Source organism: Podarcis raffonei, chromosome 10, assembly GCF_027172205.1.
Source record: "Podarcis raffonei isolate rPodRaf1 chromosome 10, rPodRaf1.pri, whole genome shotgun sequence".
NCBI lineage: Eukaryota > Metazoa > Chordata > Lepidosauria > Squamata > Lacertidae > Podarcis > Podarcis raffonei.
The window spans coordinates 52061491-52085216 of record NC_070611.1 but is presented as its reverse complement, the minus strand read 5'-3'; the positions used below and the strand labels follow the sequence as shown (position 1 = coordinate 52085216).

Below are 23726 nucleotides of genomic sequence, written 5' to 3'. Positions count from 1 at the left end.
CCCCATTCCCTCCATCCTCTTTGAACAGAAAAGAGAAACCATTGCATCACTGCTTTACCTGAACCAGGTACAATATTGATAACGCCTTTGGGAAATCCTGCTTTCACAGAGAGCTCTGCAAACTTTAAGGCAGTCAGTGGAGTTACCTACGTAAAAGCACACACCATGATTTTACCAGACTGCCTGCCTGGTATGCAGACATACAGGCAAAGAAGGTTCTAACAGAAGACAGTTTAAGCCAATTATAATATTGTGAAAACAAAAAAAAAAATTTTTTTCCCTTCCAGTAGTACCTTAAAGACCAACTAAGTTAGTTCTTGGTATGAGCTTTCGTGTGCATGCACACTTATTCAGATACGTGCATGCACACGAAAGCTCATACCAAGAACTAACTTAGTTGGTCTTTAAGGTGCTACTGGAAGGAAAAAAAAATTTTGTTTTGACTATGGCAGACCAACACAGCTACCTTTCTGTAACTATAATATTGTGATAACATAAAACCAACACAGATGGTCTATGTGCCGTATGGTATAAGGAAAATTGCAATGTTTACAAAATCCTGTAGCATGGTTTAGGGTTTTTTAAAAAAGGAATTGTATTATTCCCCCGCCCCTTTCTCTCTTTATTGTTCTTGTTTTTATTTAGTTGAGTTATAACACCTTCCTTTGTATTTTTGATGTTGGAGGACAGAATTGTGTGTGACTGTGCTGTGGAATACACTGCCCCATCATCACCAGCAGTCTTGAAGTAAGATTCAGTTGCCTGTCTGGTCAGCTTTTGTGCAGGGAAAAGGAGAGAGCACTGCCTTGACTCAGGCGGCAAAGTGTTTTGAGATGTCCCTGGTAGGATTTCCCCCCTCAGAGTGTGAAATGTGATTTCCATTGTTAACCCTCTTCAACAATGGCACATTCTTCCTTTATCTGTGCACTTGCTATCAAGGTCAATCAGTGGATGACTGTGACGTTAACATATGAGAGTGCTGGAGGTGAAATAGTTAAACAGGTTACCCAATCAGGACAAGTTACCAAGGGGGGTGGAGTCAGAGGGACTATAAAACCAGCTCTGGGAGGGGCAAAGGTTCGTTGGGAGTTGGGTGGTCGGTTGGAATGGGAGTGAATTGGGATAGAGTTTGTGGGTAGGTTGAGTTAGTGTAGAGAAATAAGCTAAGTCAGGAACAGTTAGGGGCTAGGAAGACAAGTAAATATCTGAGAGGTGGGTTTAGTGAGTGAGAGCAGCTAGCGGAAGTTATAGATCTGGATAGGCACCCCATGATTGTAATTGACCAATACCGTTTATGAAACCACACGCTTGTTAAACTGCAATAAATAAACAGAAGTTTATGTTCCAGTTTAACCCTGACTGGACTCAGTATTGTACCAGGTAGGGCCTGGGTGGTGGCAGCGAGAAATAAAGTGGTGGCACAGGGATCAATAGACGGTGAAACGTCCGGGGACCCTGTATGATCACCACAATGACATTGGTAAAAACTGTCTGGGGCAGGTGGGGGGAAACCTTCTTTAGCCTGAAGCCACATGTCGGCGGTGGGTGGGGTCAGAGGCAAAAGTGGGCAGGGCAATGAGCATGAATTTCCTTTAGTACAGCAGGCTTGTTTCTGGATACACATCCCTGACTTGCACATCCCTTTCTTGACTCCCTCCAAGCCTTGTTGGCGTAAACTCCAGCTAGGCAAAAGTGCAAGGTAGGTGGAATGGAGGGCTGATAAAGGGTGTGGTTTGGGGAGAGAGGTGTGGCTGGGAAGCAGGTGCGGCCTGCAGAATATCCCAGAATCTCAACAGAGAGACCCGGAAGCCTGCATTTTGCCCCTGGACATGAGGTTCCCTACCCCTACTGTAGACTGGAGGAATGCCATATATCAAGACATTATCAGCCTGCTTGATGTTTACCTGTGCTGGTTTCAGAACTAAAGTGTTGCCAGCAGCCAAACACACCGCACTCTTCCACGCGAGCATCATCAGAGGGTAGTTCCAGGGAATGACAATTCCACAGACACTTTAAATTGGAAGCAGGGGGAAAAATACAGAAACAATACTGGTTTTTCAAAGAAATCTGCTATTAGTAAAACACTGAATCTTATCTAATTCCTTTAGCAGCAGAAGAAGAAAAATTTGTCTTACCCTAATGGTTCCTTCTTGGTGAAAGTTAAGTTATGGTTTGGCCGTGCATGGTTAATTGGAATGGTAGACCCCTAAATGAGAAAGCAATCATTATTATTTTTAAATTAAGGTGGTAAAAGTTGCTCTCTACCTTTGCTTCTCGCAGTGAGGGAACCTCCAGAAGGCCCTTGGCACTGGACCTCAGTGTCCGGGCAGAACGATGGGGGTGGAGACGCTCCTTCAGGTATACTGGACTGAGGCTGTTTAGGGGTTTAAAGGTCAGCACCAACACTTTGAATGCTGCTCGGAAACGTACTGGGAGCCAATTTAGGTCTTTCAAGACCGTTGTTATGTGGTGTTGACGGCCGCTCTCAGTCACCAGTTTAGCTGCCACATTCTGGATTAGTTGTAGTTTCCGGGTCACCTTCAAAGGTAGCCCCACATATAGCGCATTGCAGTAGTCCAAGCGAGAGATAACTAGAGCATGCACCACTCTAGGCCCACGTACCAGATGGAGCTGGTAAACAGCTGCCCCGGACACAGAATTGACCTGCACCTCCATGGACAGCTGTGAGTCCAAAATGACTCCCAGGCTGCGCACCTGCTCCTTCAGGAGCACAGTTACCCCGTTTAGGACCAGGGAGTCCTCCACACCTGCCCGCCTCCTGTCCCCCTAGAACAGTACTTCTGTCTTGTCAGGATTCAACTTCAATCTGTTAGCCACCATCCATCCTCCAGCCTAAATCTACACACTTCAGTCCTTCCTGCAAAATACTGACAGTCTGGAGGAATATCAGGTGATGTCCCTCTGGCCTAAAGAGGGAATTCCAGGGTGAACAGTCACATTAATGCTGTTTAGGTGGGACTCCTTAGGTGATAATCTGTGTTGCAAGGAGCCTCTCTTTTTTTCTTCAGCTCATTCCTGGCCATGGATTGCCGCCACCTTCTATAGCAGGGATGGGGGACAATTTACTGCCAGAGAGCAGGCAGAGAGACTTACTGTATGTCTGATCTTAGTACTGTACTAACAACCACAGTGCTAACACTGGAGATACGTTTATCTCCAATTTTAGGGCTGAGAATGGCGATAACAGATCTCTGTGCTGGACATATGACATCCGGTAACAAAAAGCAGTGTACAGCTTGCTTAAAATGGCCTCGCGGTCTAGCAGGCTTAATAAGCGCCTGTACCGCCACCCCAATTCCCCCCCCCCATACATCAAATGAATAGGGAAAATATATTGATGGAATCCCATGCTATTTCTCTGAAAAGGACCAAAGTGTGCAAGAGCATGAATCCCCTTGTTGTTTTCCCAAGGATCAAGGCCAACTCAAATGTTAGCTTGCCTGTATTTTGTCACACCATCCAGCAAAGTATCGGAATGTTTGCACTGACATTCCAATGTGGGTCTTCAAAGCCAGTGTGTAAACAGCTCCTGAATCAATAGCTTCAATGGTTGCCAGTTCCTCTTGGTGTTCTTCCATCAAATCTGCAAGTCTTTAAAATGAAATAATGACATACAATGTAAAACATAAAATGGTGTGTCCGTAATGCCCTATATCCGAATAGCAGAATTTAGGCTGCAGATTCATTAATATTTTGAGTAGAACCAATGGTTTTAGTGAAATGATCAAAGTGTGTGATTTGAGAATCGTGACTTTTATGCTGCAAAAGCACTTAAGATGGGATGGGACAGCCTTCTACATCTCTATGCACACATATAGGAAATCATAGGGGCAGGAAAGAGCCAGGTAAAACTGTGTCAGATTAGGACCGTGAAGCTCACTGGCTGACTTTGAGTCAGGCACTACAGTGGTACCTCTGGATGCGAACGGGAGCCGTTCCGGAGCTCCGTTCGCATCCTGAAGCGAATGCAACCCACGTCTGTGCGTCTGTATGTGCGTGGTTTGCGATTCGCCTCTTCCACGCATGCATGTGATGTCATTTTGAGCGTCTGCGCATGTGCGAGCGGCGAAACCCGGAAGTAATGCGCTCCATTACTTCCGGGTCGCTGTGGAGTGTAACCTGAAAATGCTCAACCTGAAGCACATTTAACCCAAGGTATGACTGTATTTCTCAGCTTAACCTACATTGCAGGGTTGTTGTAAGGATAAAATGAGGGAAATATATGTATGTCAGCTTCAGCACCTTGGAGGAAAGACAGAAATCCCCCCCCATCCAGATTCTTCTCTGGGTCTTGAAGTTCTGAATTACCAGGTCTTTCTATGAAGCAGACAGATACGTCAGAAATTTACATTTCTTCCCTTTTTGATTTCTGTGTGCCGTTCAGATTAGTGCACATAGACAAAGTTGGTGCAGATTTTAGTTCACATATATTTTCCTTACAATGTGCTGTTCTGCAAATACACACTGATTAAAACATCCACAAAAATGGAATCTTGATGTAAATGAAACAATCATTTCAAGATTCCCTTTTGAGGGTGATTTGATCTATGCACATAGGAGCGTATGTGCTTATTTGCATTGGTAACTTGCTGGGGTGTGTGGGGGGGTGTGTGAAAATGGTGGCAAACTGCATGCAAATAAAAGAAAAGAGGGATCTGCAGGAAAAATGCAGCACAGAAAGCCAATTGTCAAGGGCGTTTCCCAGCCAAAGGAATGCACACGGCAGATAGTCATCTATTGTCAAAGCTGACACAATCATTTCTATGGCTCTGAATACGCACACACCCCAGTCTAGCATCTAGGCAGCTATTCTCAGGTCTGCGCTCTATGCAGCAGCTGCAGCAACAGGGAGCCACTCCACCAGTTTATGTACTTCCTCTGGTAAAGGGATGCACACACGTATCCAGAGACTACATCTGTGTGGAAGCTGCTTTCGCTCTTCCCTCTTCAATCCCCTCCTGGTTCTGGGAAACAGTGGTGCAGGAGAGGGTGGGGAAAGCACATGGATCTTCACTTGCCTGAACTGCCTCTTTCTCCTCTTCTTCTGACTCATCCTTTGCTCTACCCTCCAGCTCTGAAGATTCCCCTGCCTCTGACTCTTGCCACCTGACTGGTACAGTTCCCCACAAATCACTGCCCCCCTCTCCCAAGTCAGATTGCAGCCCCCCTTCCCCCAGTGCACACTCATCCATGTCCCGCCAGTCCCCAACACCGATTTTGATGCAATAACAAGTCAATGAATAATTATGTGCTCCTAGGGCAGCTGCTGTCGGGACACGGGTGGCGCTGTGGGTTAATCCACAGAGCCTAGGACTTGCCGATCAGTAGGTCGATGGTTTGAATCCCTGCGACAGGGTGAGCTCCCGTTGCTCAGTCCCTGCTCCTGCCAACCTAGCAGTTCGAAAGCACATCAAAGTGCAAGTAGATAAATAGGTACCACTCCGGAGGGAAGGTAAACGGCGTTTCCATGCGCTGCTCTGGTTCGCCAGAAGTGGCTTAGTCGTGCTGGCCACGTGACCCGGAAGCTGTACGCTGGCTCCCTTGGCCAATAAAGCGAGATGAGCGCCGCAACCCCAGAGTCGGCCACGGCTGGACCTAACGGTCAGGGGTCCCTTTGCCTTTAGGGCAGATGCTCATAATCAGAACTCTGCTCCTTTACCAACTCCAGAACCATATATGTGCAAAATTCTTTGCAGAATATCCACAGAATCTGACCTTCTAACATAGGATTATTCATTGTGGATGGATATATATATATATATATATATATATATATATATATATATATATGATTACTGCTTTATTCAAATAGGGCATAGCAAGATTTTACACAGGCAACAAAGGAGACCTATGAGACATGGAACATACAGAGCTGCAACTGGTTTCTTAGACATGCCATACCTGTACAATATTCTCCCTCTGTCTCTTGCATTCATCTTTCCCCACTCACCATGCTCAAAGGCATTCTTCGCTGCCGCAACTGCTTTGTCAACATCGGCCGCTGTAGCCAGCGACACTTTGGCAATCACCTGCCATAAATATAGAGAGAGGCTTGGTCAGAATTAACCTTGCTGATGAGCTTCCTTCCTCCAACGCAAAGATGCCAGCAGGCAGAGCAATCCCAGGCCTCCCTTTTGGTAGGCTGTGCTGGTGGCAGGTGTTTGGACTGAGTGGAGGCATCCCTCCACTTGGCTGCCCTGGCTGTGCTGGCTTCCCATTGGACACTGCTATACAAGCTATACACTCTTGAGAGTCCCATGGACTGCAAGAAGATCAAACCTCTCCATTCTGAAGGAAATCAGCCCTGAGTGCCCACTGGAAGGACAGATCCTGAAGCTGAGGCTCCAATACTTTGGCCACCTCATGAGAAGAGAAGACTCCCTGGAAAAGACCCCGATGTTGGGAAAGATGGAGGGCACAAGGAGAAGGGGACAAAAGAGGACAAGAAGGTTGGACAGTGTTCTGGAAGCTACAAACATAAGTTTGACCAAACTGCGGGAGGCAGTGGAAGACAGGTGTGCCCACACCGCCCTAAATCCACAGCATAATCCTCCTGCTCTTGAGAGCGGGACTCAGACCAACGGCTTTAAGATATAAGAAAGGAGATTCCGACTAAACATCAGGAAGAACTTTCTGGCGGTAAGAGCTGTTCAACAGTGAAACAGACTCTCTCAGAAGGTGGTGGAATCTCCTTCCTTGGGGGGTTTTAAGCAGAGGTTGGATGGCCATCTGTCTTGGATGCATTAGTTGAGATTCCTGCATTGCAGGGGGTTGGACTAGATGATCCTTGGGGACCCTTCCAACTCTACAATTCTATGATTGCATCACTCTGTGAAGCCCCACTGGCAAGGAGATGGGAGTTTGCCTTGCACTCTAACACACTACACTACAACAGGGAAGAGAAGGGGTGGAGAATCACTCCATCAGTGTGGCTGAGAGATGAACAACTTTTGGCACCTCCTAATTTAGAACTTTTCCATCCCAGCTGGCCATACAACTTGTAGACATTGTGACCAGTGCCTTTTCAACTCAGTTTCTCAGAGCGGGTTGCTACATTTTTTACTACATTTTTAAAGAGTTCTGCATAATGCAGATACAAAGAACTCAGAGAAAGACACTATGCGGACACTAAGGGTTAACTCACAGATCCATCGGTTGGATTTATAGAGTCATATGTTCCCCCGTCTTCAGCATTCACAAACTGCCCATTAATAAAACACTGATATGGCATCTTCACAGTCATACGGTTGACATCTTTTGAAACCTAATGGCAAAACAAAAACCACAAGCTTCAGTTTGTCCTCTGAACTAGCATGTGTGAACTATGACCAATGAACTTCCTGCAGAAAACATTAAGCAGAACAAACATATATTTTGAATGGTTCCAATTTGTAGCCCATATTAGGATCCAAATGTAATTTTGAGATCCCATCGATGAGTGTGTGGGATTTAATCTTCAGTTTACTTTCAGACAAGTTATCTATATGTCAGGTGATTTGATTCTAACAGCTACAGTTGTACCTTGGATCCTGAACGCCTTGTGAGTCAAACATTTTGGCTCCCGAATGCTACAAACCTGGAAGTGATTGTTCCAGTTTGCGAATGTTCTTTGGAATCCGAACATCCGATGTGGCTTCTGCAGCTTCCAGGAGCTTCCTGCAGCCAATTGGAAGCCATGCCTTGGTTTCTGATTGTTTTGGAAATCGAATGGACTCCATTCGACTTCCAAGGTATGACTGTACTAGAATAAATATTACTATCCTGGTGCCTTACAATTGGGACTGATGGGAATTATAGTCCAAAAGCACAGCACACTATGTCAAACTATGGCTCAGCTCACAGCAGCAGCAGCAGCCGGACTCAACAAAGAGCAGAGTGGCTGCAATTTCCTCTCTGAGAGCCTACATATTTCTATGTTTGCTTGGCTTAGTGTTGCATGCAAACTGGGCCAATGTATGCCCGGGGATGCACTATGTTCTACAGAGGGTCCTTGCAATGTAAAATTTCTCCCTTACTACACACCTTGTCAATTTACTAGCGTGATGAAAGAAAATGAAGGGGAAAAAAAGCTACTAACATAATCAACTACTAATTCTTCCTCCTTGTCTTCTCCCCTGTGCTTTCTGACAACCATTTGGATGAACTCTCCAAACTTGGGCGCCATATAGACATCTTCATTCTGTAGCTCAAGTTCACCACATTTTTGCTTAATCTCTTCAATCATCCTTGGGAGACAAAGAAATCAAACAAGTGAAAGTTGACCAAAACAGTGAAATCAATAGAAAACTGAATGAGATGATCGCATGTGGCTGCTTTCATTTCTCTCCCCCTGCCCCTTTTTCACTGACTACATCATGAGTCATTTTGAGTCTTCATCTTTCAAATGGCATTTTGGAGCCACACTGTTTTAAATGGGAGACATCAGAGCTGGCAGCCTGGAGGTGTACCTCAGCAGAGGTGCAAGAGTGGATTCAGGCTATGTTCAAGCAACTTAGCTTACACTGACAAATTGCTCAAAGTGAGGAGTTAGGCCAGAGGTAGTAGTAATATAAGGCTAGATGGGACCCTATTGGCTCCCAAGATCACTTGATCCCTTCCTGGGCTTCAAGCTGGGACTGGTGTTATGGTGGTTCTACAGTGCAGCAAAGATCAAGCCGAAGTGTCTGTCTGCTTGCAATCTGACCAGAGCCAGCCCAGGACATTTTGTTGCCTGAGGTGAAAAATGAAACAGTGCCCTTTCCGCCACAATTCCATGCACAGAAGCTGACCAGACTGGCAGCTGCATCTTACTTTCAACACTGCTAACACCTGAGGGAAGCAACAGGCTAGCTTTAGAAGGTTAGGCTCTTCTTCCAGCATCTCTGAGTTGAGACCTTACAGGAGACTGGCTTACCTAACAACATCCATAGAAGAAGCTCCAGATTTAAAGAAGTCCGTGGTATCCTCAATTACAGCCACGTTGCTCAAAATTCCCTTCCAAATGGACTGCAAGATATGGAAAATGTGTGAGACAACGATACAAAAAAATCCATCAATGAAGCAAGTTGGTCTACATATCATGCATTGTAGAAACTAACATCATTGAACTGGGCCCCACTATGGACTTCCCAACTAGCCTGCAATGTTAAGCCAAAGCCCTGAGGTCCAGCTCTGAGGACCTTCTGGCGGTTCCCTCCCTGCGAGGCTACAGGGAACCAGGCAGAGGGCCTTCTTGGTAGTGGCGCCCACCCTGTGGAATGCCTTCCCATCAGATGTCAAAGAAATAAACAACTATTTGACTTTTAGAAAACCTTTGGGCTGCCCTGTTTAGGGAAGTTTTTAATGTTTGGTGTTTTATTGTGTTTTTAATATTCTGTTGGGATGCGGGTGGCGCTGTGGGTTAAACCACAGAGCCTAGGACTTGCCGATCAGAAGGTCGGCGGTTCGAATCCCCACGACGGGGTGAGCTCTCGTTGCTCAGTCCCTGCTACTGCCAACCTAGCAGTTCGAAAGCACATCAAAGTGCAAGTAGATAAATAGGTACTGCTACAGCGGGAAGGTAAACGGCGTTTCCGTGCGCTGCTCTGGTTCTCCAGAAGCGGCTTAGTCATGCTGGCCACATGACCCGGAAGCTGTACGCCGGCTCCCTTGGCCAATGAAGTGAGATGAGCGCTGCAACCCCAGAGTCGGTCATGACTGGACCTAATGGTCAGGGGTCCCTTTACCTTTAATATTCTGTTGGAAGCCGCCCAGAGTGGTTGGGGAGACCCAGCCAGATGGGCAGGGTATAAGTAAGAAATTATTATTACCCGCTTATTATTATTGGCTATTGCATATAGTTTCATTGGATCTCATGTTGTCAGCTGCTCTACGATCCTTCCAAGAGGAAGGCCTAGATATACATTTGATGAATGAATGATATGCATCCTCGTGGCCACCTCTCTCTAGTTTTTGAAGTTCCCACACCACTTGTGGTTCTGCTTGGAATAGCCTGAACATGGAACCTGTCAGGGGCTGGCAGGGCTTTGAGGAATGTGTGGCAGGGGCAGGGCCCCCCTCAAGGCTGATCCAGAGGAAGGAGCCAGTGATTTATGGAGTTTTGTGCCACCTGTGACTCTACAATTCTGTGATTCTATGATTATTGTTCACTGAGTTCAAAGAGACTTACTATCAGGTAAGTGTGTGGAACCTTATTTATTACTTAGGTAAAGGTAAAGGGACCCATGACCATTAGGTGCAGTCGTGACCATTAGGTGCAGCTTCCGGGTCATGTGGCCAGCATGACTAAGCCGCTTCTGGCGAACCAGAGCAGCACATGGAAATGCTGTTTACCTTCCCGCCGGAGTGGTACCTATTTATCTGCTTGCACTTTGACGTGCTTTCGAACTGCTAGGTTGGCAGGAGCTGGGACCGAGCAACGGGAGCTCACCCTGTCACGGGGATTCGAACCTTCAACCTTCTGATCAGCAAGTCCTAGGCTCTGTGGTTTAACCCACAGCGCCAGCGCCACCGCGCACTAAAATGTTATAGGCTTTGTAGAAAGGCTAAAAAACACAGTGTGTGCCTCCAGGCTTAAAAGCCCACGTCCATCGATTCTCTCTCTCAAAACACAGAAATGGTTTACCTTGATATTTTCTGCCATCTCTTTCTCTTCTTCAGTAAGTTCTATGGCAGACAGCTTATCAGCGGAGAAGTATTTAAATGCTGGTATCATTCTTCCATCTTCAAACTGTAGATTTCTTACCAGCAACTACAGAAAAAGAAACAAATACAAAAAGAAGCTAGCGGGGTAAAAAAAAACAAAACTAATAAACAAAGCCCCCATTCTAAGCTTTTATAATTATTAACAACAGCATACCCCTTTTTTTTAACCCATCCTCAACCAGCATGTTCCATTTAAAAATCCAATACTAAAAATAGTTAAAACAAATCAAAGTCACAGAAATTGGGTATCACATATCTCAGGTGTCACAGGGCAGGGTAAAGATGTGAATCTTCAGAATCCTAGAATCACAGTGCCATCACAAAGTCAGTCCTTGTCTTGAATGGCATAATATTCACATTGGAATCATTGGGGTTTTTTCCTTGATGTTATCTTATTCTGGTCCAAACTCTATGATTCTATGATCACTTAGAATTGCAGTTCATTCTAATGTCCAAACCCCAATACTGCTTCTAAAATGCTTACCATCTTTCCATCATTGCCAAAGAGAACCAGCCCATTCTGCGTTACAAGACCAGGTTTTGCAGCACCTTTTATTGCCAGTTCTTCACCCAGAGGTGGTGAACCATGAAGTAATGATGACCCATAGAAAGTAACCATCTGTTTTTTAATATATATAAAAAGATTATTATTTTTTACAAAAAGGAAAAAATTCAGCAAACAGTGGGCAGCAATGCCTGGATTTTACACAACTGGCCAAGTTGGATAGAACCAATCTATTTGGTCTTGCCTTTCAGTGGTACTTTATGGGGAAATTCCTGTTGTAAACTATATCGTGCTAGAGGAATATTTCGGCATCCATTATAAGTGCATCTAAATCATGGATGAGGAACTTGTGGTCCTCCAGATGTTGTTGGATTGCAACTCCAGCAGCTTCAGCAATAATGGACAATGGCCCTCAGTGTTGAGAGGTGTGTTCCAACAACATCTGGAGGGCCACAGGTTCCCCTCCCTGATCTAAATGAAAGTCCTTGGCAAAAGTATGATTCAAGAGATAAAAGCAAAAGAGTATCATTTCTTTGTCATTAATATATTTTACATTAGAAGCACCTACTGGCTATGTTACCAAGGCTGGATATAGACACATCAAAGAAGTGTTTCAGTTGAAAGCATTGTAAATTTAAACAAGGAAAACAGAAAACAGGACTCCACATTGCCACAATGTTCTGTTGCACATACAACGCATATAAACAGCTTTTATATACCAGTCTAGCTGAGTCCTAAATCATTATTCTTTCAGCAGTCATGTACTGATCCTCATTCTTGATAAGACCTTGATCTATACTCATTTGGTTATCAAAAGGCAACAGAATATGCTTGTTGTAATGTACATGGTTTACCTTGTCATCAATCATTGCCCAAGCTCCAGGTACTTTATCATGCCCTCTGATCCAGTTGTGCAAAGCTGCAGCTGGTTGATCCCAAGAAATCTAGGAAACCAACATGCACAAGTTACTTGATCCTACTTACATACCATATTATACTGTTAAGCCATTCCAAATAAAAAAATTCCTTCCAGTAGCACCTTAGTGACCAGCTAAGTTTGTTATTGGTATGAGCTTTCGTGTGCATGCACACTTCTTCAGATACACACGAAATGTATCTTCAGATACACACAAAAGCTCATACCAATAACAAACTTAGTTGGTCTCTAAGGTGCTACTGGAAAGAATTTTTTTATTTTGTTTTGACTACGGCAGACCAACAAGGCTACCGACCTATATCTAAGCCATTCCAAATATTGGTTAATTGGTCAAGGGCTGTGTTAGGACTTCATGATAAACTATGGCTTACTGGGACAGAAGCCCCTACCTTTCTTCCTCCAGTATGTCCACAAGCAGATTGAAAGCTTTCACTTGTTTTTTTTATATATAAAAGTGTTTTTTGTTTTTGTTTTTCAAAAAGAACATAAGAACAAAAACCCCTTTATCAAAAATTTTCTCTCACCACCCACCCCCATCCCCTGATCACAGAACCCTATGGGGAAATGTTTTTCCGAAGTTTCAAATGTGAGTCTAGTGATGTTCTGTTGAGTATGTGATGAAAGGATACGACGTTTCTATAAAATTGTCCTTCTTTTCCAACTAAAGCTTTAACTTCCTTGGTCAGTTATTCCCCCCCCCCCCCTGAAAGTGCTATGGTCCAAACTTTTTGTTTCCAATGTGACATTTGCCAAATGTTCAAAGGATTTCCAGTTTGGGGCAACAAGTTGTCAAGCTGCTACTAACAGAAGAGGAATCAATTCAGATTGTCTCAGATTATCATTTTCATTTTTAAATATTGATAACAATACTAAAGTTGGGGTACAAGGAACACTTTGTTTGGGGATCAAACTTATTTCTTCAACAGCATTCTTCCAAAATGGTTGTAATTTGTAATGCCCACCACATATGTATAGTGATTCCAACCTCTCCAGCGGTTGGAGGAGAGATAGCTTTGTTAATATGACCACACCTCAAAGGTGTTAAATGCCACTTGTGTGAGAGCTTTTTCACTTCTGTTTTTGATTTACCACAGTTCAGTCTTATGTGTAGACCCTAAAATGAGGAACATCTGTTGAAACACACCAACTTCATAGCTCCTGGTTTTAAGTTGACTTGTGTCAAACAAATCATAGTTAAGGTTAACCACAGTTTATTGGGTTTGGACCATATGAGAAGCTGCAGTTAATAAAAAAAATAGAAACAAGAGCTTCTGATTTATTCCTTGTGGTCGCACTGCAGGAAGAAAGAGAAAAGGGAAGCAAATGAGCTCAAGGTTCATCTAGGCTCTTTCCCCTCATGATAAACCATGTTTGATCATGACATCTGATTGTGACAATGGCTACAGAGCTGGGAATAATGACAAGCAACATGATATGATGCAGAGAAAGTGAATGCAGCAGAATGTTAATTTAATCCTTGTGCAATGAGGCAAAATACTAATGCTATTAATGTCAGATGTTACTAAGAGTGCTATTTTGTGAGACAGATTGCAACAGTTGTAAAAAAACTGGTAAAGAGAGAATCTTCTGTCTCAGTGTACTGACAAAGTCCTTATGTAGATGGCATTGCAATATGTTTAGGGAAGCTTTTAATGTTTGATGTATTATGGTATTTTAATATTTTTTTGGAAGCCGCCCAGAGTGGCTGGGGGAGCCCAGCCAGATGGGCGGGGTATAAATAATAAATAATAAATTATTATTATTATTAGGAATGAACCTTAGCCTAAAATCCTGTAGGATTGCACTGTTAGTCAAGAGGTCTACTTCTGTACAGTTAAAATTGCTTGTCTTTTTCTTCTGTTACCTAGTCCATTACTTGGTATAAACAAGTAAAGGAAACCAGAAGTGGCTGATCTGTGGCACTCTAGATGTTGCTGAACTATAACTTTTGCCATCCTTGACTGCTGGTCATGGTTCCTGGGGCTGATACAAGTTGTAGCTCAACAACATCTGGAGGGCCACATGTTAACCTGTTCTAAGGAACTGACATGAATTTAGTTTTGTGTGTGTGGTGGTCTTCAATAGTTCATCTGTAACCGCTTATATTCTTGCAAGCAGTGTGTTATGATCCTTGCATTAATAATGACACAGAAACCTTTTTTTTCCAGAACAGGTATTCCATAAAAAAGAAAAACTGTTGATTTTTTATTTTTATTTTTTTTAATAGGCTGAGTTAAAGGGAAGAACAGCTGTTCCATATAAATTGATCTCTCACTGGAGATGCCAGGCAGGTCAGGATGTTTCTAATTATAAATGTCTTCTGTGGAGGCATGTTGCACTTTCTTGGAATTCATTCACGAAAGAGGGTGAGGAGGTTAGCTGTCTTATGACTGTCATAACATAGGCCTACTACAATTAAAAATCAAATCTGGATCGAAAAATATAAATCATGGATTAATGGACATTTCCTGTTAAAAGCAATTGGGACTGAATTCGAAGAGCAGTAAGGTTCCTTGTTGACATTAATCTGGGGGATTTGGGATGAAGTCACAGTCAGCACAGCAATAAACGTGTGGGTGGAATAAAGTTATAGTCCAGTTATAATGTTGTTGGACTCCAACTCCCATCAGCCCTAGCCTGCATGGCCAATGGTCAGGGATGATGGGAGTTGTAGTCTACCTACAGATGTTGGCTACTACCATTTAATAGTTATTTCAATGAACAAATTAGTTATAGAAAGAGGAACATTCTGAGTGTTTCTGAAATGTATGTAGAATGTGCCAAATTTAGCACAGAGGAAGATCCAGAACATTCTTCTAGTTTTTCAAGTAACAGCTTTATAGATTTCTTACATACCATGGTGTTTTAGTCTAAATTGCACATTGATTTGTGCTCACCAGTACGTGAGGTGTTCCAATTCATTTCGTAAATAAATACATTCTACAGGGATGAACATTAGTGGCAAACTTACAACTGACACTTTTGTCTTTTATCATTGGCTGCATTTGAATGTAATGGCAAACCATGGTTTAGTGTGAAGTGAATAGGCCTGACCTCCACCAGGGCTTGTGCAATCCCTGCTATCTCCTTCTCCTGCGTGTCTGAGAAGGAGGAGTTTGGAAGCTTTACCTTTTGCTTTTAGTTAAACACAGTTTGTCATTTTGTCTGAATGGGGAACTTTATTTTACACTAACTATGTTCAGTTTAAATGAACCAGCTTTACAAACCACAGTTTCAAGTTATCTTGTTTTGAAACTAATCATAGTTAATGATTCCCAGTTTGGACAAAGCTAACAAACCACAGCAAAAGCTCCCAACTCCTTGCTTTAAGAGGAGAGGGAGATTGCAGAATCCCATTCATGTTATGCAAAGCTAAACCATGGTTTAGCATCATGCTCAAATACAGCCATTATATCATAAACCACAGCCACACCTTGGGCCACAAGCACACTGTTGCCAACACTACCTCTGCATTTTCTTTCTTCTGAATGCCTTCATACGTTGCCCCTTCTTCAGGCTGAGTTATATGAGGAGCTTTACCATCAGCAATTAACTGTACAGCTTCTACCTAAACAAAAAACAACAACACAGTTTTGATTGCTCTAGGAATCAAATGTTGTTTAATCATTTTTACAGCTATTTAAAGGACCAATTCAAGCATGTGTGATAGCTGCTTGAAAATCCTATTGAGGGATCAGCATATCAGCAGCATTTTATTGGTAGTATTTGTTGCCATATATTGCCTCAGTACATCTGAACTATAGGCACTTCCACACTGTTCTCAGACAGGATTTAATTACATACCAGCAAATTCAGGTTGTGTTGATTAGGAAGTCTTCCACAAAAACATGCTTCCTGAGGATTTTTTTTTTTTTTTGTGATAAAGAAAGTGAATGGAAAGTGTGCGGTAGCACTTTCTTTGACACAACATCTAACGTCCGCACAAATAAATTGGAATGAAAGCTCATTAAGCAGCCAACACTGCCTAATTTCCATGCAAAAACGAAACCAAACCAGGATGAATTCCCGGTAAATAGGTCTGGAAATGCCCTATGAAGTTCTAAATTCAACCCTAAATTAACCTTCATTTTATTATATTCAGTTAAATATTCAGTAACTTCCTGGATTATATTCAGTTAAATATTCAGTAACTTCCTGGATAGGCCTCAGCCCCATGACCATAACAGAAATACAATAATATTGGACTACTTCGCTAGATTATTGAGGTAATGTGTAGTGGTTAGAGTGTCAGAAAAGGACCTGCGAGATGAAGGTTCAAATTCCCACACTGATTGTTTTTATTGTTTATGTAAAGAATCATGCAGAAATTCTGGTTTTAGTATGCTGGCTGTTTGCCGTAATAATGAACATTGACATTGACACTTACCGGGTGACCTCAGGCCAGTCACTGCCTCTCAGCCTAATCTACCTCACAGGGTTGTTATGGGGATTGAATGAGGAGGGGAAGAACCATGTACACCACCTTGAGCTCCTTGGAGAAAAAGGTGGGATATAAATGCAACAAATAATAATATATGTGAAGATTTTTGAGCTGTTAGAAAACTGCTAACTAAACACCAAGTAGTATTATTACCAAATATCTGTCTGACAGTTTGTGCCATATTCTTCTCCTGACCGAAACTCTGATTTTTGAAGTGCCCAGCGACATGGCTTTTTAGCTCAGATTGTCTTACCATAGCTTTTATTCCTTCTGGGAAAAGAAACCGATTGTACAGGTCATCAACAGTATCATTTGGGGCAACATCACATTCCCTCTGTAGGAGAATTGGCCCTGTGTCCAGACCATCATCAGCCCAGAAAATGGTGAAGCCAGCCTTCTTATCCCCTTGGATTAAAGTCCTGAATGTAAGCAAAAAGTCAGGTATGAATGAGATCAAAATGTCTTGATAAAGCAATATCATTTCATTATTTGCAGCTATGAGACAGGTACATAGATTGCCTTGCAAACTTTGGAAGAGTCTTTTAAAAAACCCTCCCATCTTTCCTGATCTTAAGCCAGTCTGGCTGAAACTGATGGGCACTGGAGTCCAAGCACATCTGGAAGACCACCAGTTGCCCTTCCCTGTTCTATAGTGGGTAGATGGCCACTCCTTGCCTGCTCCCTCTTCATCCTTCAGCCTCCCACCCTTGCCACCTCCCATGCAAATGGATGCTCAGCTAGGCTTTTATCAAGCCTACTCACCAGTTGATTGCAGAAGCACCTCTATGACGGGGAAGGATTGATGGATGGTAAATAATGGAACCATGCTTCGGACTGTCAATAACGTCCATGGGAATGAACTGTGTGCAGTACGGAAGGACGTTCAGCTCTGCTCCAACTGATTTGTAGGCTTCGATAACTTCCTCGATTGGCTTGCCCTTAACTCTCCACCTTGGGAACTTAAACACAGGGGTTCCATCCTTTTCTGCAGCTGATGCTGGCAAATAAGGGGGAAACACCACTTGCAAATATTCTTGGTGACTGAAAAACTGACATAGATAGGTAAAATATGTAAGGACAAAGCAAGCCCCCTTCTCACCCTGCTTTAGCAGTTGGAGCCAGCCAGGTGTAGACCAGGTATGGAGGGCTTCTAATTTGGCCCACAAAGCAGTTTCCCCCAAGCCACCTGACCCATCCCTGACCAGCAGTGAATTCAAGTCCTGCTGGGATTGGCTACACCCTAAAGTTTCCAATTGGGAATTTTATCCACTGACTACCAGTGACTTCAGCCCCACAGGATGGGCTAGGAACTTTCTTTGCAGCGTAGCTTGAAGTCAAGGCATGATGGAAAAGAAAAATGGGTTACCTGACATCATGGTGCAGCCAGGTGCTCAATAGGTGGGAAGCCCCACCCACTTATCAAAGTGGGGAAAATTAAGGATCCAGGCCACTGGGCTGAAAAGGTTCCTCACTCTTGATCTAGACCATGTATAGGGTGCCTGTGTGTCCTATTTTATGGACAACAGTTCTCTGTTTAACTGACTTTCTTGAAGTTGCCTATCCAGAGTTAGCACTTGGACAGCAAGCTGGGTAGGCACCATCTCAAGATGGTGAGATGGACTGTATTTTTTATTTAATCATAGGAATTATTTCTAAATGTGCATCTATAAGTATAAATTAGCAGGTGTACATATTGTGCAAATATACATCCACTTTCAGTGATGTGTTTTCTCTTTACTTGAGCAATCCTTATGAGAGAAGACAGCACATTGTGGGCTGTTGGAGGATGGATAGTGGCTAGCAGATTGAGGTTGAATCCTGACAAGACAGAAGTACTGTTTTGGGGGACAGGAGCCGGGCAGGTGTGGAGGACTCCCTGGTCCTGAATAGGGCAACTGTGTCCCTGAAGGAGCAGGTGCGCAGCCTGGGAGTCATTTTGGACTCACAGCTGTCCATGGAGGCACAGGTCAATTCTGTGTCCAGAGCAGCTGTCTACCAGCTCCATCTGGTACGCAGGCTGAGACCCTACCTGCCTGTGGATGTGGCACATGCTCTAGTTATCTCCTGCTTGGGATACTGCAATGCGCTCTACATGGGGCTATCTTTGAAGGTGACCCGGAAACTGCAACTAATCCAGAATGCGGCAGTTAGACTGGTGACTGGGAGTGGCCGCCGAGACCATATAACACCGGTCATGAAAGACCTATATTGGCTCCCAGTACACTTCCGAGCACAATTCAAAGTGTTGGTGCTGACCTTTAAAGCCCTAAATGGCCTAGGCCCAGTATACCTGAAGGAGCATCTCCACCCCCATTGTTCAGTCCGGACACTGAGGTCGAGCTCTGAGGGCCTTCTGGTGGTTCCCTCCCTGACAGAAGTGAGGTTACAGGGAACCAGGCAGAGGGCCCAGCGGCAAAGCAAGCCGATTGGGTGCCTGGGGCGGGGCCAGCCAGGGCAGGATGCTCCGCGGGGCCTCTGAGTAGTCTGCCTCCTACTCAGCCGCCCTACAGCTGGGGGGATGCAGTGGGCGGACTGTTTGGGCAGCGCGGAGCCTGCGTGTACCAAAGCCACCACGTCTCTCCCAGGAGAGATGCGTGGCTCGGTCACGCTGCAGGCCCCGTGGTGAGTGCCGCCCGGCATTTTGTCACCCCCTCAGTGGTGACACCTGGGTCGGCCCGCCCCACTGCACCCCCTCTTCCTCCGCCCCTGAGAGGGCCTTCTTGGTAGTGGCACCTACACTGTGGAATGCCCTCCAATCAATCAGATGTTAAGGAAATAAACAACTATCTGACTTTTAGAAGACCTCTGAAGTTGCCCTGTTAAGGGAAGTTTTTAATGTTTGATGTTTTATTGTGCTTTTAATATTCTGTTGGGAGCCGCTCAGAGTGGCTGGGAAAACCGAGCCAGATGGGCAGAGTATATTATATATATATATATATATATATATATATATATATATATATATATATATAATGTCTTCCTACGGATTCTTCAGATCTTATGATAATACTGGAGTGGTGCAGGAAGGGCTTGATTAGTGCTATAATTTGGCGTCTAAAGATGAAGCCTGGGATTGAATTTGTTCAGCTCAGCACAGGGCAAAACAGCTGTGCGTTTGGTGAAGAAATTGGATGGCTGCTTCACAACAAACCCAGCAGCAACACATCTCAGCACACAGAAAGCAAAATGAGCATGGGTCACTGCATTGTTCCTGTTATAAAAAATGATAGTCACACAAAAAAGGTGGAGTACGGTACTTACCCAAAGGGTCGGCCTTTCCATTTTTGTCTGGGACTGTGAACACTCCCACAACTTTGTGGCCTTCCTTTTGCAAGTGCTTGTAGACCTCTTGCCCAAAAAGGCTCTGGCCTATCAAAGCTAGCTTTAGTTTATTTTGGTAATAAGCCTGTCAACAAAAGACCTGAAGAGTTAGCTTGTTCTTCTGTAAATCTTGTATTGCTTCTTACTCAGTTAAGTTGCCCGATGGACAAGGATAGCAATTCATCATAAGAGGAAATGTGCACATCATGTGTGCTTGGTCACCTTGTGCAGGGGTAGGCCATCAGTTCACAGAATTCTTTTTGCATAATTTTAACCCTCTGAACTTGATGGATACGTTTGCACATGACCGTCCCACATCCTATCTAGCAGCTCTGGAGGAACATAGGAAGCTGCCTTCTACAGAGTCAGACCATAGAGGCAGATTTAGGGCACCACGACCGGTGCTGCTGCCCTGGGCGCCAAGCAGGGGTGTGGGGTGGGTGGGCGCACTTCAACTCTGACGTAGTGAATTGAGCAGAACGGAAGGTGAGAGGTGGCAGTGGGGGTGATTTTTGACCTTGCACAGGGTGCTGCTGAAATTTGAAAGACCGAAGCCAAACCCTGCAGACCACTACATTCATCTAGCTCAGTATTATCTAAAGTGAGTGGCCGCTGCTCTCCAGGTTTCAGGCAGGAGTCTCTCCCAGACCTCTTGGTAGGGATGGAAGCAGGGGCCCTGGGAAAGCAGATGCTCTACCTCTGAGCTATGGCATTTTCCTTGGATGATTTTCAGTTCCTAGCAATCCATAGCTGGGCACTAAAATAGCCGCTCCAGGAGGTATCTCTGTAGCTAATTCATCATATATAAAAAGCAACAGGATTCCTTTCTGTTTCTATGGTGGGCTCCTTTTCCAGCAAAGAAACTTCTTGTGGCAACCTAAAGCAAAGCCCCTCCCCATCCATATGCAATGTGCTGTCGTCAGCCATTCGTTCTCATATTTAGCATTGCTGATGCAATCCAAGCTGCTCGGCTTAAGCCTTCTTCCTATAGCAATCCCTTGACACAGTTCCCCCTCTCCATTCAAACTACTGCTGACGCTGCACCAGACAGTGTTGTGAAACACAGTGTACTATCCAGGTTTCTGAAAAGCAGCAGTTAGCTGACAGAGCCTGCGAATTTCACTGTCGAGACTGGAATGCCTCCCTTACTTGCACACACATTTTTAAGGAGGAACTAAAGGGCCCCTTTGAGGGACGCGGGTGGCACTGTGGGTTAAACCACAGAGCCTGGGACTTGCCGATCAGAAGGTCAGCGGTTTGAATCCGCACGACGGGGTGAGCTCCCATTGCTCGGTCCCTGCTCCTGCCAACCTAGCAGTTTGAAAGTACGTCAAAGTGCAAGTAGATAAATAGGTACCGCTCTGGCGGGAAGGTAAACGGCGTTTCCGTGCACAGCTCTGGTTCGCCAGAAGCGGCTTACTCATGCTGGCCACATGACCCGGAAGCTGTACGCCGAGTCCCTCGGCCAATAAAGCGAGATGAGAGCCACGACCCCAGAGTCAGATACGACTGGACCTAATGGTCAGGGGTCCCTTTACCTTTAAAGGGCCCCTTTGCCCCCCCTACCTGAAATCCAACCACAAGTGCATTTCAACCATACTTCTAAAATGGACCTTTCAGTGACAACAGCAGATCTCCTGCCTCCAGAAAACAGATGTTGCTATAATGGTGCAGGTGCAGGTATAATTTGGGTGCTCCATCTGGCCCCCCCACTTCCAGCACGTGCAGAAACTGCCTACTTGACCATTGGACCTACTATGGGTCTTGTACACTCAATCCGCCAGAGAATATCGCAATGGTCCACAAATATCCATGGCACTCTTGTAATCACGTTCAAACCCAGAAATCACCAAAGCAGCCACCTTGTCTCTAGGTTTGCAGAAATAGCATACGTAGCTAAGAAATGCATACCTGGAGTGCCTGGGGTTCCATGCAGGTGAGCAAGCATAGGAGGGATGGAGTGCCTAGAAACCATGCCGATTGCTAGAGGAGGGAAATCCCCTCATCCATGCCCAGAAGAATTGCAGCTCTTCTGCCAGCCCCCAAGAATCTAATTCACTATTAGGGAAGGGCCATAGCTCAGCTGCTTTGCATGCATAAGGTCTCAGGTTCAATCCCCAACATTTCCAGGTAAGGCTAGGAATGTCCTCTGTCTGGAATCCCAGAGAGCACCTGCCAATCAGTGTAGCTAGATGGACCAACAATCTGAACTGGTATAAGGCAGCTTCTTTTGTCTTTAGTTACAGGCTGGCAACTTGGGGGAGCTTATCTACAATTCTGGTATAATGTTGGAGACCTGGTTCCTGGAAGACTTGGGTTCCAGTCCCTGCTTGGCTGTGAAGCCTGGTGGGTGACCTTGAACTATCTCTCAGTCCAGTTTACTATGCAGGGTTGTTTTTAAAAATTATCCTGTTATAGCTCTGTGAAAGCTGCCTTAAGGGTTTTTTGGAAGAAGACAGCAGACGTGACACAATTATAGTCCTTGATGAAATAAATGTGCCACCCTTGAGTGAGAACGTTGCATTTCCCTGGGGTTTGGGGGCATAAGATGCAACAACTGCAGCCAAATGCAATCTAGGGAATGAAGATGGGCCCATAAGAAAGGGAAGGGAGCAAGTGCACGCACACACGCATGCACACACACATACACACGAAAGACTCAAAGCACAACCTTTCCACAAGCAGGGTAACACAACACCAAACTTGTACTGACCATCCCGTTGTAGGGGAGAGGTCCCCCCCCACAGGTGAATATCTTTACCATTCATGGTGCTGATATATTATTTTAGGGAATAAAAACCTTACCTTTAAGAGCATCCCACACAAGAAGTCACTTTTCACTACTATCACCAGTGCCCAAATTCCTCTGACAAGTTTGTTTTTTTTGGTGTGTGTTTTCAAATTGTCCGTTCACATTATGAAAGGCCCACTGGCCTCCCTCCCCTCCCCTCCAACCCTTTCCCATCTAATTTGCTGCCTCGTGAACCAAAACGCGCCCAAATCCTTGCAAGAACCATCAAAGCACAAGGGACACCTCTTGGCAAAAAAGCCTCTTTCCCTTCCCGGGGGGTGGAAGAAGGCAGCGACAACAGCATCCTTCCTATCTGCTCCTGCAGTTCAGTTTATCTATACTCACTGTGGCGGTGGAGGAAAATTTCCTGAGCAAGTGGTTGGCTTTGGAGAGCATCGCTGCGCCTGAGAGAGCCGGTCCAGAATAATTATAATGGAAACAGCCTCAAGAGCGAACCATTTCTTGGCCAGCGGAGAGAGAGAAATGAAATTCTAGGAGATCGCTTGTCCAGCTTTTGGTACCCAGCAAGCAGCGGCAGCAGCGTCTAGTCTGATGCAACCCAAGCAAGCCGCCTTTGGCCGCCGGCCAGCCAGAAGCGAGCTCCGCGGGGGCGCGCAAATGGGAGGCGCGCCAGCAGCTCCGCCGCGCCAGCAGTGGAGAGGCGGGGGCCCGCCTGGCCGCTTGGCTTCCCCTCGCCCTCAAATTTGAAACAAAACGTCCCCCCAAAAAACAAAGAGAGGCCTGCCTGGTGGGAGATGTGCCTTCAAAGCAGGAGGGACCCTGCGCTTAGCTTTGGGGGAGAAGTAAAGTCCCCCCCCTTTTTTTCCTCCCGCACCCTGTATTTTTCGCCTGGGAACAGGCAGAAAATTCAACAGGTAGATGGTTTTCCAGCAGCCACGAGGAGGGAGGGGCCGTAGCTGAGCGGCAGAGCATCTGCTTTGCATGCAGAAGGTCGCAGGTTCAAACCCAAGCATCTCCAGGTAGGGCTGGGAATGTTCCCTGTCTGGGACCCTGGAAAGCTGCTGCC

The 23726-nt window shown here is 45.0% G+C and overlaps 1 protein-coding gene across 2 annotated transcripts in view; it reads right to left on the bottom strand.

Annotated features, from left to right (window-relative positions):
• Positions 1 to 23298, bottom strand: part of ALDH1L2 (aldehyde dehydrogenase 1 family member L2) — a 30713-nt gene extending 7415 nt beyond the window's left edge. Inside the window, exons 1-16 of one of the 2 annotated variants that reach the window (XM_053406341.1) lie at positions 23045 to 23298; positions 19849 to 19993; positions 17350 to 17584; positions 16841 to 17006; positions 15613 to 15714; positions 12064 to 12153; positions 11189 to 11323; positions 10625 to 10750; positions 8915 to 9006; positions 8099 to 8246; positions 7166 to 7285; positions 5923 to 6050; positions 3462 to 3612; positions 2136 to 2206; positions 1905 to 2010; positions 59 to 146 (exon numbers count right to left, since the gene is read on the bottom strand). In XM_053406341.1, coding sequence (XP_053262316.1) covers positions 59 to 146; positions 1905 to 2010; positions 2136 to 2206; positions 3462 to 3612; positions 5923 to 6050; positions 7166 to 7285; positions 8099 to 8246; positions 8915 to 9006; positions 10625 to 10750; positions 11189 to 11323; positions 12064 to 12153; positions 15613 to 15714; positions 16841 to 17006; positions 17350 to 17584; positions 19849 to 19993; positions 23045 to 23095 — 1954 coding nt within the window. In that variant the 5' untranslated portion in view covers positions 23096 to 23298. The remainder of the gene's footprint in view (positions 1 to 58; positions 147 to 1904; positions 2011 to 2135; positions 2207 to 3461; positions 3613 to 5922; positions 6051 to 7165; positions 7286 to 8098; positions 8247 to 8914; positions 9007 to 10624; positions 10751 to 11188; positions 11324 to 12063; positions 12154 to 15612; positions 15715 to 16840; positions 17007 to 17349; positions 17585 to 19848; positions 19994 to 23044) is intronic. The other variant, XM_053406340.1, reaches the window with a different exon arrangement.
• Positions 23299 to 23726: the final 428 nt, after the last annotated feature.